This window comes from Bufo bufo, chromosome 7 (genome assembly GCF_905171765.1).
Source record: "Bufo bufo chromosome 7, aBufBuf1.1, whole genome shotgun sequence".
NCBI lineage: Eukaryota > Metazoa > Chordata > Amphibia > Anura > Bufonidae > Bufo > Bufo bufo.
In genome coordinates, this window is record NC_053395.1 from 43658534 (window position 1) to 43671698 (window position 13165).

The 13165-nt window shown below is 42.3% G+C and overlaps 1 protein-coding gene across 1 annotated transcript; it reads right to left on the reverse strand.

Moving 5' to 3' along the window:
• Positions 1 to 325: 325 nt before the first annotated feature.
• On the reverse strand, positions 326 to 10216 carry LOC121008042 (parvalbumin, thymic CPV3-like). Its single transcript, XM_040440319.1, has 4 exons — positions 10156 to 10216; positions 7994 to 8126; positions 5536 to 5645; positions 326 to 351 (listed from the first exon to the last, which is right to left on the reverse strand). The coding sequence occupies exons 1-4, from the start codon at positions 10214 to 10216 to the stop codon at positions 326 to 328; spliced, it is 330 nt and encodes a 109-aa protein (XP_040296253.1).
• Between the last annotated feature and the right edge of the window lie 2949 nt (positions 10217 to 13165).

The following is a 13165-nucleotide window of genomic DNA, read 5'->3' on the forward strand; positions in this document are numbered from 1 at the left end:
TTCCCGCAACGCACCCGCACATTTTTCAGCAACGCCCGTGTGAAAGAGGCCTTACACTGATTTTGTGGTGACAGCAGGTTCCCTATGCAGATCAATAAGCAGTGTGACACAATGACATATAAGGTGTATAAGGTGTTTTATTGATCCATCAGTACATTCAGTGACTTCAATACACTTTACATGAAACAACTGCCTATTTTGTTAGATCCACCAGGCTGACTCCTTCGCTTCTTTGCTGGTGAGTAATATGGATGTGGTGTGATGTGCGCCTCATTACAGCCCCTTCCTTGTTTCACTGTGTGAACGCCCGGAGTCCACATTTCACTTAAGAATGAACCATTTCTTGGAACTCTACAAGCATAGCAGACAGGGGGTTTCCATCATTAATCAACATTATAGCATAACAATCATATAAACGTTACAAAACTTTACAAAACGTTAAAAAGAGCCCCATAGCTTAACTTACTATGCACGCCCCCCACCCACACCCAGTTTTTCATGTATTCATCAATCTCTACAGGCAACGCAGAACGCAAACCTCAATGCCGCAGTTCTCTGATAAATTTACATTTTTCTTTTAGGTAGAAGCAATTTGAATAAAAAAAATGTAACAAAAAAACATTGCTCTCCACCTCAACCGCTTAAATGGTAGAAAAAAGTGGAACAGGCGCTTCACAGCTATGACACTGATTACACTGACACTAATAAATCTGCTTCTCCTCTATTACAAAGCTGTTTGCCTGCAGCCACCACAAGGGGGAGCTCATTTCATAGGAATTAATATACTTACCATTCATTCCTTTGCACTGACCTCCACCTAATCACGTAATGGACACTACTTTTCTTGCATGGAGAAGAGAGTTCAGCGTCGACCAAAACTCAGGAACGCCTCCTCACGTCATTAGCGGTGCGACCGGAAGTTAGGAGGTAGGGAAATCTCACGAAGTAGGGTAATGTAATGTTACACCGGCACTCCAGGCAGCGTACTGTGAGAGCTGTGATTCTCTAGGACCTTAGATGACATCATCACCATGTGACCAGTAACCTAGCAATATTACTGGTCACATGGCTATGAGGTCATCAAGGTCCTTTCTACCAGGAGTGTTGCTGTAGAAGTTTGCCTTAACTGTGGAGCTTTTTTTGCGAAGATTACATCAGAAAAATATACTGTAAACTACTGTATAGTGTGGGGGCCTGTATACTGTGGGGGGCCTGTATACTGTGGAGTGCTATACTGCTGTACTGTATACTGTGGGGGGCTGTATACTGTATACTGTGGGTGCTGTATATTGTGGAGTGTTATACTGCTGTACTGTATACTGTGGAGTGCTATACTGCTGTACTGTATAGTGTGGGGGACTGTATAGTGTATAGTTTGGGGTGCTGTATACGGTGAGGTGCTATGCTGCTCTACTGTATACTGTGAGGTGTTGTATACTGTGGGCTGCTATACTGCTCTACTATATACTGTGGGGTACTGTATAGTGTGGGGTGCTATACTGTATACTGTGTGGTGCTGTATACTATGGGTTGCTGTATACTATAGGGTGCTATACTGCATACTGTGGGGTCCTGGGGTGCACTGTAACGCTAGGGTGATCCGAGCCCTGGTCTCCTTCCTGCAGAGCGGTGCCCACTTCCAGCCTGAGCCCAGCTGCCCAGAGCACTGATCCTGAGCCGCTGGAGTCGTCAGAACTGGAAGTATTTACAGTAATTCACTGTACTCCATGAGGTGTGTGTATTTTTTGTGTGTGTTGTGGTGGAGGGCGTGATTGCCTGCTAAGGTGTGGGAAGGCGGGATCCAGGGGGCCCAAGTAAATTTTTGCCCAGGGTCCAATCAATATTAAAGACGGCCCTGGTCTCGTCTTGTTGTTGTTACATGTCTGGTAAGTTGGCGTTTTATGTACAGCATGTATGCAAGTCGTACCCCATTAGTTGTGCCTCTGGAAGGGGGCTCCATGGTTTCCCGGAGGGGTGAACCAGAAGCCAAGTCTCGGTGCTGTTGCTTTAATGCTGGTTCCTCTGTGTCAGTATGTACTGCATCCGTTTGGTGTTTGGATTGCAGTACGTTTGTATGGGTTCCAGTTTACCTTGGTGTGGTGTTTATCTGTCATTCCACTTGGCTTCCCTTTTCCCTGCTGCTAGGCCATTTAAGACTCCTGTTCATCCTTGTCTGGGAAGAACAGGTCGTCTCTCCCCTGCTCCTATGTGAGGGATTATCAGGGCGACTCAGGGCCAAAGGTATCCTGGGTATGAGTCGTCCTACCATCCAGGTCTGCTCATACGGTGAGGAGTTAGGGTGAGGATTAGGGACGCTGTAGGAGGTGACCTGCTCCCTGATCCTGGCATCCTGGCCTAGCTGCTTCCCTATTATACCTTACATTGTACGGTGGGGGGTTTCCCCCACTCCCCACCGTGACACCCGGCCTGGAACGTGGGGAGTAGCCACCCACCCAGCACTTCAGCTACTCCCAGTAAGAGCCGTCCCGGATCAGCCTTACAGCCATACTAAACAGCTGAAGTGTCAGACTGCAATCTGCAATAATGACACTTCAGGAAAAAAAAACGGCTCTTACCTCATCGAGGCCAGGAACCTCGGTGCCACGTACCGACCATCAATGATAGCCCCTTGTTCCTTTCTATAGTGGTAATTGTGTAATATACAATTTTCCCTCTGGTGGCGCTGCAGGAGAACTTAATATGGTTAACAGGTTGCCCCACAATTTACAGCTCGTCACTGGGGGCTTAATTTTTATTTTTCTAAGAAAAAGGTATGTCCATAGTGACCTAACCCCGTGACTATAAAATATTATATGTTAGCATTCTAGGCTGGGCTTCTTCCATAAGATTCATCATGGTTCAATCCAGTAATAAATGTTACATATTTTACACAGTCCGTTTTAATGCATTTTGCACGCGCGTGAGAAAAATCGGCATGTTTGGTACCCAAACCCGAACCCGGACTTCTTCACAGAAGTTCTGGTTTGGGTTAGGTGTTGTGTAGATTTTATTATTTTCCCTTATAAAATGGTTATAAGGGAAAATAATAGCATTCTTAATACAGAATGCTTAGTAAAATAGGGATGGAGGGGTTAAAAAATAATAATAATAATTTAACTCACCTCATCCAGTTGTTCGCGCAGCTCGGCTTCTCTTCTATCTTCTTCTTTGATGACCAGGAGGAAATTTATCATGTGATGGACCATGTGATAAGCACAGTGATGTCACCACAGGTCCTTTTCCTCCTAGTCATCAAAGAAGAAGACAGAAGAGAAGGCGGGCTGCGCGAACAAGTGGATGAGGTGAGTTAAATTATTATAATTTTTTTTTAACCCCTCCATCCCTATTTTACTAAGCATTCTGTATTAAGTATGCTATTATTTTCCCTTATAACCATGTTATAAGGGAAAATAATAAATATCGGGTCCCCATCCCGATCGTCTCCTAGCAACCGTGCGTGAAAATTGCACCGCATCTGCACTTGCTTGTGGATGCTTGCGATTTTCACGCAGCCCCATTCACTTCTATGGGGCCTGCGTTGCGTGAAAAACGCACAATATAGAGCTTGCTGCGATTTTCACGGAACGCACAAATGATGCGTAAAAAATCACCGCTCATGTGCACAGCCCCATAGAAATGAATAGGTCCGGATTCAGTGCGGGTGCAATGCGTTCACCTCACGCATTGCACCCGCGCGGAAAACTCGCCCGTGTGAAAGAGGCCTAATACTTTGTTGTAATACTGTACAGAGCGGGAGCTCCGTACAGTATTAGAATGTATTGGCTCCGATGAGCCGAAGTTATTACTTTGCAAAGTCTTGCAAGACTTCATGTAATAACTTTGTGAATTAATTATTACTGTAAAAAAAAACTTAATAACGAACTCGGGTTTGGTTCCAAGTGGTACCTTGGAACAGAACCCAAGTTCGGTATCAAGGTTTTTTACAGTAATAATTCACAAAGTTATTACACGAAGTCTAGCAAGACTTTGCAAAGTAATAACTTCGGCTCATCGGAGCCAATACATTCTAATACTGCACGGAGCCCCCGCTCTGTACAGTATTACAACTAAGTATTATGCGAATCGACTTTGGATAAAGCATCCGAAGTCGATTCGCTCATCCCTAAATATGACAATAAAGGGGTTCTCCAGGATTTTGATATTAATGACGTATCCTCGGTAGGTCATCAATATCAGATCAGCCAGGGTCCGACTCCTGACACTCCCGCCACTGTATGAAGAGGCTGCAGCACTCCGTGAGCACGTATTCCTCCTCCATGTGATGTGACGTTCATCGGTCATATGGCCTAGGCGCATCTCAGTCCCATTCAAGTGAATGGGGCTGAGCTGCAATACCAAGCACGGCTCCCGGGAGCGCCTTGACTTCCTCCAACAGCTGACTTCTGGCAGCCCCACCAGTCTCATATTATTGGCCTATCCTCAAGATGGGCCTTCAATATTCAAATCCCGGAGAATCCCTTTAAATTCTGCCCTCCAGGCACTACAACAGAGGAGGGTAAATATTACCAATGTGTACTGCCAAATGGAAAAAACGTTATCGTTAGAGATGAGCGAATTTCATGTTATGAAATTTGTTCACGCTTCGTTTGGTGGTAGAAGCAGAATTGCATTATGGATTCCGTTACAACGGACCATAACGCAATTCTATAACGGAATGCCTTTAGAGGCATTCTGTTATTTATTCCGTCATAATAGAAGTCTATGGGCTGAAAAACGGATCCGTCCCATTTCCGTTTTGCAGGAGAGGACTTTTGCAGTCCATAGACTTCTATTATGACAGAATGAATAACGGAATGCCTCTAAAGGCATTTCTTTATGCATTCCGTCATAGACTTGCGTTATGGTCCGTGGTAACGGAATCCATGACGCCATTTTGCTTTTACCACCAAATAAAGCGTGAACTAATTTAAAAATATGAAATTCGCTCATCTCTAGTTACCGTGTCTTCTTATTTTGGCCGGAAATGAGCATCTGCTGGGAGTCTCCACCATGGAGTTGAGGATCGCCCAGTTTTCATTCCAAAGGTCCATTTACACAAGATGATTAAGGGGCCGACTATCGGGAACGAACGTTCCTACAAACGCTCATTCGTTATAATTGGCCTGTGTAAATGTGCCACTGATGAACAGGCAAACGTTCTTTCATCTGTTGAAAGCATTATTGATGGGGACACCAAAATCATAGTTTTTTTTGCAGCAGATCATGCTGTGTACATAGCACTCTGCTGCCCAGAAACATACAATCTCTGGGGACAAGCAGTAGCAATCGCTCGTCCTCATACAGGAGAGATGATTGCAGCATGTAAATGCAGCTCTCACCTCCTCGGACGAGCAGGCAAGTGGTTCTAGATAATTACCTGCTCAGTCAACCCTTGTCAATGAACCTTTAGAACCTTATAGTGTCAAATTAGACAATGTGAAAAATTTGCAGATGTGGCATTGGCTTGTCTCCACTATGTATCTTCATCATCACTGTGATGTTGGATTCACACTGAACTATCACTGTACTACTCACCTTCAGCTCCAATTCTTCCATCATTATCATGGTCAGCAGCAAGCATAAATTCTCTAGTTTCTGTGGAAGTCAGTTCTCTTGCGCTTTGTTCAAAACGCTGAAGGAAGTACCTAGGGAAAAACCCAAAAACTTTTGAGCCTCTTAGTTAAAAAAATCAAAATCTAAAATAAATTCTACCAGGATTTGATGTCATATCTGCTAGAGCGCCACCACCATCTTATGACAATCTGTACCACTAGAAGAAAGTCTGATGGGAGTCTAAAGCCGGCCATACACTTTGAATAGCTTTCCTCATGCTCCTGTTGGTTACTGTAAGTGGGCATGTTTCCACCATAAGGAGTGGGAGCTAAGCCTCTGACAGTGACTTATCTCTCTTGAGAACAAAAGGAACAGCCTTGTTAAAAATCCCACCCTTCTTTCCCTGACACCATCTCCGGTCAGGGCACAGTGGGGACACCCCTGTACACATTTTGTAGTCAGATGGTCCAGCTAAAATTGGTGGGTTTAGCCCACAATCATCTCATGTGTATGGCCACCTTTAGCCTTCAAGGGCCATCAGGTCTCCATTATAAAAGGAGACCAAGTTGTTCCTCAAAAGGTCATGGAGATCCAATGGCCAATGTGTGTGGTTGGGGGCTGTTGATTTCTGAGCACTGCCAATCAATTTCTGTGTTTGCTCTATTGTCTATGGAGTCGGCAGGGTTGTACTTTGTGGATAGATCTACTTTTTTGATTTGATGGGGCAGTCATTTAACTTTTTTTTTTTTAATAGGACCAACCACTCTAAGGCCCCTTTCACACAGGCGAGTATTCCGCGCGGATGCGATGAGTGAGGTGAACGCATTGCACCCGCACTGAATACCGACCCATTCATTTCTATGGGGCTGTTCACATGAGCTGTGATTTCCACGCATCACTTGTGCGTTGTGTGAAAATCGCAGCATGCTCTATATTCTGCGTTTTTCACGCAACACAGGCCCCATAGAAGTGAATGGGGTTGCGTGAAAATCGCAAGCATCCGCAAGCAAGTGCGGATGCGGTGCGATTTTCACGCATGGTTGCTAGGTTACAGTCTGTTAACTGTATTATTTTCCCTTATAACATGGTTATAAGGGAAAATAATAGCATTCTGAATACAGAATGCTTAGTAGGTGATCAATTGAGGGTTAAAAAAAATAAAAAAATTAACTCACCTTCTTCTCTTGTTCGCGTAGTTCCCGGTCTCTTCTTTAATTCTCAAAAGATGAACTATCGGCTAGGACCTGTGGTGACGTCAGATCACATGCTCCAATCACATGGTCCATCACCACGGTGATATACCATGTGATTGGAGCATGTGATCTGACGTCACCAAAGGTCCTTTAGCCCACAGCTCATCATTAAAGAAGTAAAGAAGAGACCGGGAACTACGCGAACAAGAGGAGAAGGTGAGTTAATTTTTTTCCTTTTTTTTAACCCTCAATTGATCACCTACTAAGCATTCTGTATTCAGAATGCTATTATTTTCCCTTATAACCATGTTATAAGGGAAAATAATAAAATCTACAGAACACCGATCCCAAGCCCGAACTTCTGTGAAGAAGTTCGGGTTTGGGTACCAAACATGCGTGATTTTTCTCACGCGAGTGCAAAACGCATTACAATGTTTTGCACTCGCGCGAAAAAATCGCGGGTGTTCCCGCAACGCACCCGCACATTTTCCTGCAACGCCCGTGTGAAAGAGGCCTAACTCTGTGGTTTCCATATCACGTGGAACACAAAAATGCCTGCACTTTGCATCTTCAGACAACTTTATTTTCATATTTTGTGTACGACACCCTGCAACTTTTACTGAATCTTATCCATTCCTTTATATCATTTGAAGAGTGTCTGTACAGATCATAAGTTTGTCCAAAAAATTCCTTTAAGAAACTCCTTGTTCGTTATCTCCTACGTGCAGTTTATGCCATTGGTACAAAGGTGCACTAGTACCGGTTTATAATGTCCTAAGCATGACACACATAAGGCTACTTTCACACTCGCGTTTTGGACGGATCCATCATGGATCTGCAAAAAACGGATCCGTTACAATAATACAACCGCATGCATCCGCCGTGAACGGATCCGTTTGTATTATCTGTAACATAGCCAAGACGGATCCGTCATGAACTCCATTGAAAGTCAATGGGAGACGGATCAGTTTTCTATTGTGCCAGATTGTGTCAGAGAAAACGGATCCGTCCCCGTTGACTTACATTGTGTGCCAGGACGGATCCGTTTGGCTCAGCATTTTGGTGTCCGCCTCCAGATCGGAATGGTGACTGAACGGAGGCAAACTGATGCGGATCCTTTTCCATTAAGAATGCATTAGGGCAAAACTGATCCGTTTTGGACTGCTTGTGAGAGCCCTGAACGGATCTCACAAACGGAAAGCCAAAACGCTAGTGTCAAAGTAGTGATTAGCATCCTGATGGCTTACTTGAGCTCTTCCTCTTCGATGAACCCGCTCTGATCATTATCTAGAATTCGGAAGATGTCTTTCACTTGAGCAGCTGACTTTTTAGTCAGCCCACAAGTTTGGAAGAATTTTTTGAAATTGAAGGAGTCAGGAGCTAAAAATACAGAAAAGAACACCATTAGATTTGTACCTCTACTTAAAGGCTATGTATACTTTCAGGGATATTTTTTACAATTGCATTTTACTTTGACTATGAATGCATTATACCTTAAAGCAACACGCCAGGTAAGTCTAGGTTCACATCGCCGCTTTATATTTCCCTTGTTCTGCTCCATTATAGGACTGGAGCAGAACCACAAAAATAATGGAAGTGCCGGATTCAGCACATAACTGAAACCAAAGGAGCTGAACAGACTCCATTGAATGCAATGGAGTCCATTTAGTTTCCGTTCAGGACCCTGTTATTTTGATCCGAGACTTTGTTCCTGAGTTATGATACTTTTTCTTAATATGCAAATTAGGCCTTTATTGCAATGGGGGCATCACCTCTGCTCTTGTTGCACAAGAGCCCCACTTCTTTCTATGGCCAGCCCCTCCCAGGCTGCCTGACCCTGTCAATCAAAGCAGCAATTGTGACACCCTCAATGGAGCAAAGGCCTAATTTGCATACTAAAGGGGTTGTCCCACAAACAATATTCTACAGTTTTCAAACCAGCTCCTGGATCTGAATACTTTTGTAATTGCATGTAATTAAAAATTTTGCATAGCCACTGAGTTATTCAATAAAAAGTATCTGTACAGCGCCACCTGCTGTTTGTTCTTTTTTTTTATATCTTTGTCCGGCTCACTGAGACGGCCGCACATGCTCAGTTTCATCCTTCAATTGCTTCCTGAGTTGTGTTTGGCTGTGTTAGCTGCAGCAGAAAAGGCACGCCCCCTGAGCTGCAGCAGAAAAGGCACGCCCCCTGAGCTGCAGCAGAAAAGACACGCCCCCTGAGCTGCAGCAGAAAAGACACGCCCCCTGAGCTGTCAGCTTGATATAAATCTAGAAGAGCAATGAATGGGGAGATCTCTGGATCCATGTGAGGTACAGGGCTGGTTCTAGCTTTTTTAGAAAGAGATTGTCATGTCCTATATGATGTCTGATTGTCATTTTTTACATTAGTCATGGGAGAACCCCTTTAAGAAAAAGCATCATAAAGATAAAGAACTTTGGATCAAAAAAGTAAAAAGGGCGTTTTAATCAGGTGAACAACTGCTATGTGTCTATGCAAACATCTGGATACAGAGGTCACTGGTGACAGATTCCCTCTAAAGGGAAACGTGTCACTAATTTTTTAAAATTAAAATTAGATGAAACTTATTTACTTAACTTTTTTTCTAACATGTTTTTTCATGTATTTTCTGATTTTATTTTCTGAACATGATTATGCGGGCTGCCATCTTGCCTGAGCTAGTGTTAACAGCATTCAGGGAGATGCTATACAGCAGCCACATGGGCCGTAGGCACCATACACAGTAGATGCTCATTGATAGAGAGATTTCTAGGCATGCAGACGTCATTCGGCAGGGAGGGTGAGGAGACAAGCTGTGTCAATCATCTATTGTAATAGTGTGATATTGTGTTATCTATAGAGAGGTGTTAACTGTGATTGTAATCCGACCTGTGATCATAATGAGATGACTTTAAAAAAAAGTGATCTCTACAGAACAGGAATTTTTAATAGCCACTGTTCCATTCACTTCTATGGGTCTGACGGAAATAGCTGAACCATAGCTTGGCTATTTTCGACAGTCCCCTAGAAGCGAATAGCGGGCAGCTGCACATGTGCAGTTCACTCACCTTTAATTTGCTGGCAGAGGTGGGACCCCCATCTATCAGACATTGAGGGCATATCCCAGTGATATGCCCCCATTGTATGACATGGGCCAATTCCGTTAATTTCTGGGCCAACTATGGTATATGCATCGGTAAAACTCCAGGGACTTAGGCCAAACCTGTCCATAGGACCCCATTTATTGTGTTGAATAGCATAACAGGTTACCCCATTCTATGTATTAATGTTATACAATAAAACACATAAGTGCTTTAAACATCATCATAAATTGTAATGCTGCTTTTCAGTATTTCAACGACAGGCCAAAAAAAAGAAATTATAATCTGGAAAAAAATGTGACTTTACCTTGGCAGTCCCTCAGGGCAGCAGCGATGTCAGAAGCACTGAGGATATCGGTGAGGGTCATTTTGAATCTGTTAACGGATGTCATGAATGCAGGAAATAGAGTTAATAAACTATTGGTAGAATTGAACATTGACCTTATATTATGGGGAATATTAAAAGGAATACTTTTAGATGCCTGCCCAGCGAAGAGCTGACTCCAAGCAATCTGCTGGTATGGCCAGGGGTGTAGCTATAGGGCAGTAATGGCGAACATTTTAGAGACCGAGTGCTCAAACTGCCACCGAAAACCCACTTATTTATCGCAAAAGTGCCAACACGGCAATTGAACCTGAATACTACAGTCCAATATAGTACAACTTCCATGTACTTTATCACTTAGCTATAATAGCCTGCCTGCATTCAGTGCGCTGCCTGCGCTGTTCATAGTGTGACCTGCGCTGATGAATGGCAGGAAAAGTCTAAGTTGTTTAAAGCCGTGACTGTGCCAAGGAGGGACATGCCCCTTCCTGGCTCCACTTGGAGGTGGGCGTCCGCTTGCTGTTTAGCTTCATTCATGGAGCTAAGCTGCAAGCAGGTCCGCAGCATCCAAAGTTAACAGCCGCATCGATTTCTGCCACAGTATACGTAGCAGGTTTTGATCTTCAAAATCCGCCATGTGAACGTACCCTAAGGGTGGCCGAACATGGGATCCAGATGCAGATTACCGCTAAGTGCTGAACTACACCTGTACTTGGCATTGTTTCCAATAGCAAGTATCAGTGCAGCCTGGCAATGAGCGGCACAGTGTACATACACCCTAAAAGTGCCTATAGGTAATTGTCATGAAGCAATGCCTTTAAAGGATAGCCCTAAAATTTTAACTTATCACACATCCACAGGACAGGTGGGGGTCTGACTGTTGAGACACCCTCCAATCATGAGAACGGGGGTTCTCCTTCCAGCTTCATTAATGGAGAAACTGTTGCGCATGCGCTGTGACGCTGCATTTATTTTTATGGAACTGCAATCCCATAGAGTGTAATAAAGTAGCAAGTGCTCAGACCCCCACCGACCAGACACTAATCTCCTCTCCTGCAGGTAGGTAATAAGTTGAAACAACCCCTTTAAATCCATTTTTTCACATTTATTATTCAATTCCCCACTACTCCTACCTTCAGGACGCTTGTGCTACCCTAGCTATGTCTGCGTATTTATATTATGCTCCAATTAGTCGAGCTCTCCCTGACTTGTTGATTATATGATATCTTACATTTTCTTTCTGTAAACCTTACGTACTGAAATTTTCAGTAGAAACCGAATTTAGAAAATTCCACATCTTGAGACAAGTGGAGATGAATCAGGAAATAATGGAGCACTGTAGGATGTACGATAATTATGTATCCTTCTTTTAATGATATAAGAGGGCTTTTTAATACCATATTTGTAAAAAATAAAAATAAAAAATAGCTCCTTTTTTATGATGAACTGAGCACCTCTACATGTATCTACTACAGCAGCAGCACTCAAGTGTGAACACAACCCTTGTCCCTCACAGTCTGTGCAAATGTGTCATGACCGGAGCAAGGAAAGCCTAGACTGGAAGGGAGGTGTATCTATGGACTCAGATCAGTGTGTACTGTGGGGAGGGAAGGAATTATTATTTTTTTTGCATACTGCTATTGCAAAGGCCTCCTTATTTTTCAAGAATAAGTAATGTAAATCCTGAAGAAGCCCTTTAAGTATAAGGATTTTTCATAAGAATTTAAATATTCAGAAAATATGAAAGAATTATGGTTATTACAGGAATATATTGATGTTTAGATAATTAAGATATATTTTTGTAAGGAATTAAAACATCTTGATTCTTATTTTAAAGTAGTATATATTTTTTGTAATTAATCAATTACCCGTAATCAATAATTGTATACACAATGCACAGTGAAAAGGCTACAACATTCTATTGTATTCCTCTAGCCCAAAAAAAAGAAGCTATTTACAAAATAGTCTTTTAAACAAAAATAAATAAATAAATAAATGCAGATTATACCATTAAAATAAATTAAGACTTTAAAGTATAATTTCGTGTATGTGCTATTTATATTATAATTTCTATACTATGAACAAAAATATATATATATATGGCTAGACCTCTATTTCAGCCCGCGATCCATTAGACATAAATTTCAGAGCATCTTACCTTGGGTGGTCGAAGACAAGTTGCCTGTAGAAACCAGAGGACAGGTAAGGTGATAGAACTGGAGATGGAAGGAAAAAGCGTGGTTTATATAGGATACCACATGTGACAATAAGTGTTACTTGGGTTACCAATTCAGGGATCAAGTACACGATTTGGTGACAAGCTCAAGTTTCTAACCGAACTAATCAACCTCGTATTTATACCTGGATGGAATACACAATGACCATTTCTAAGGCCGATCATAAGAATTGTCAATTGTCATCTAAGATTTTACCACATTAAATATTATGATGAGTAATCTTGAGTTGAATACTTCGTATCTCTTCCTATACCCTATATATATAGTGTACATATGTACAGTAGTACATGCAGTATACATTGTGTCATGTATTATGACTATGCTTAATATTTTAATTTAATCTTGGGTGTTGGATATTGTCATTTATTGGTCTTATCTTGAATCTTAATCAAATTATCATTTGGATCATTTTTATTTTTATTTTCTATTTTATATATTAGTTTTTTTGTTTTATTTTTAGGTCATATTTTCAGCTCAAGGGCCTAAAGGGGCTCACAACAGTAAAGTAAGAGATACGCTGGTAGATGAAAGAAAAGCATACATGTTTTATGCATGTCTTGTATACCGGTATAGGGTTTTCTACATTACCCTATGGCTAGCTCACAGCTGGTTACTTCTTAGAGTAAGTGTCTTCCCTGTTTGCATGTATAGGAAAAACAACAACAGAGTGTAACGTGTCATCCAGTGATATTAAAATGCACTACTTACAAAAAGTTAGGGATATTTGGCTTTCAGGTGAAATTTATGGAAAACGT

What these genes read in the sequence shown, in the direction of transcription:
- LOC121008042 (XM_040440319.1), bottom strand. Translation starts at nt 10,216, where the DNA reads ATGACCCTCACCGATATCCTCAGTGCTTCTGACATCGCTGCTGCCCTG. An exon ending in TGCCCTGAGGGACTGCCAAG is followed by an intron (nt 8,127 to 10,155) that starts GTAAAGTCACAT and finishes CTGTATTTTTAG; the next exon opens with CTCCTGACTCCTTCAATTTC. An exon ending in TGGAAGAATTGGAGCTGAAG is followed by an intron (nt 352 to 5,535) that starts GTGAGTAGTACA and finishes CTATGCTTGTAG; the next exon opens with AGTTCCAAGAAATGGTTCAT.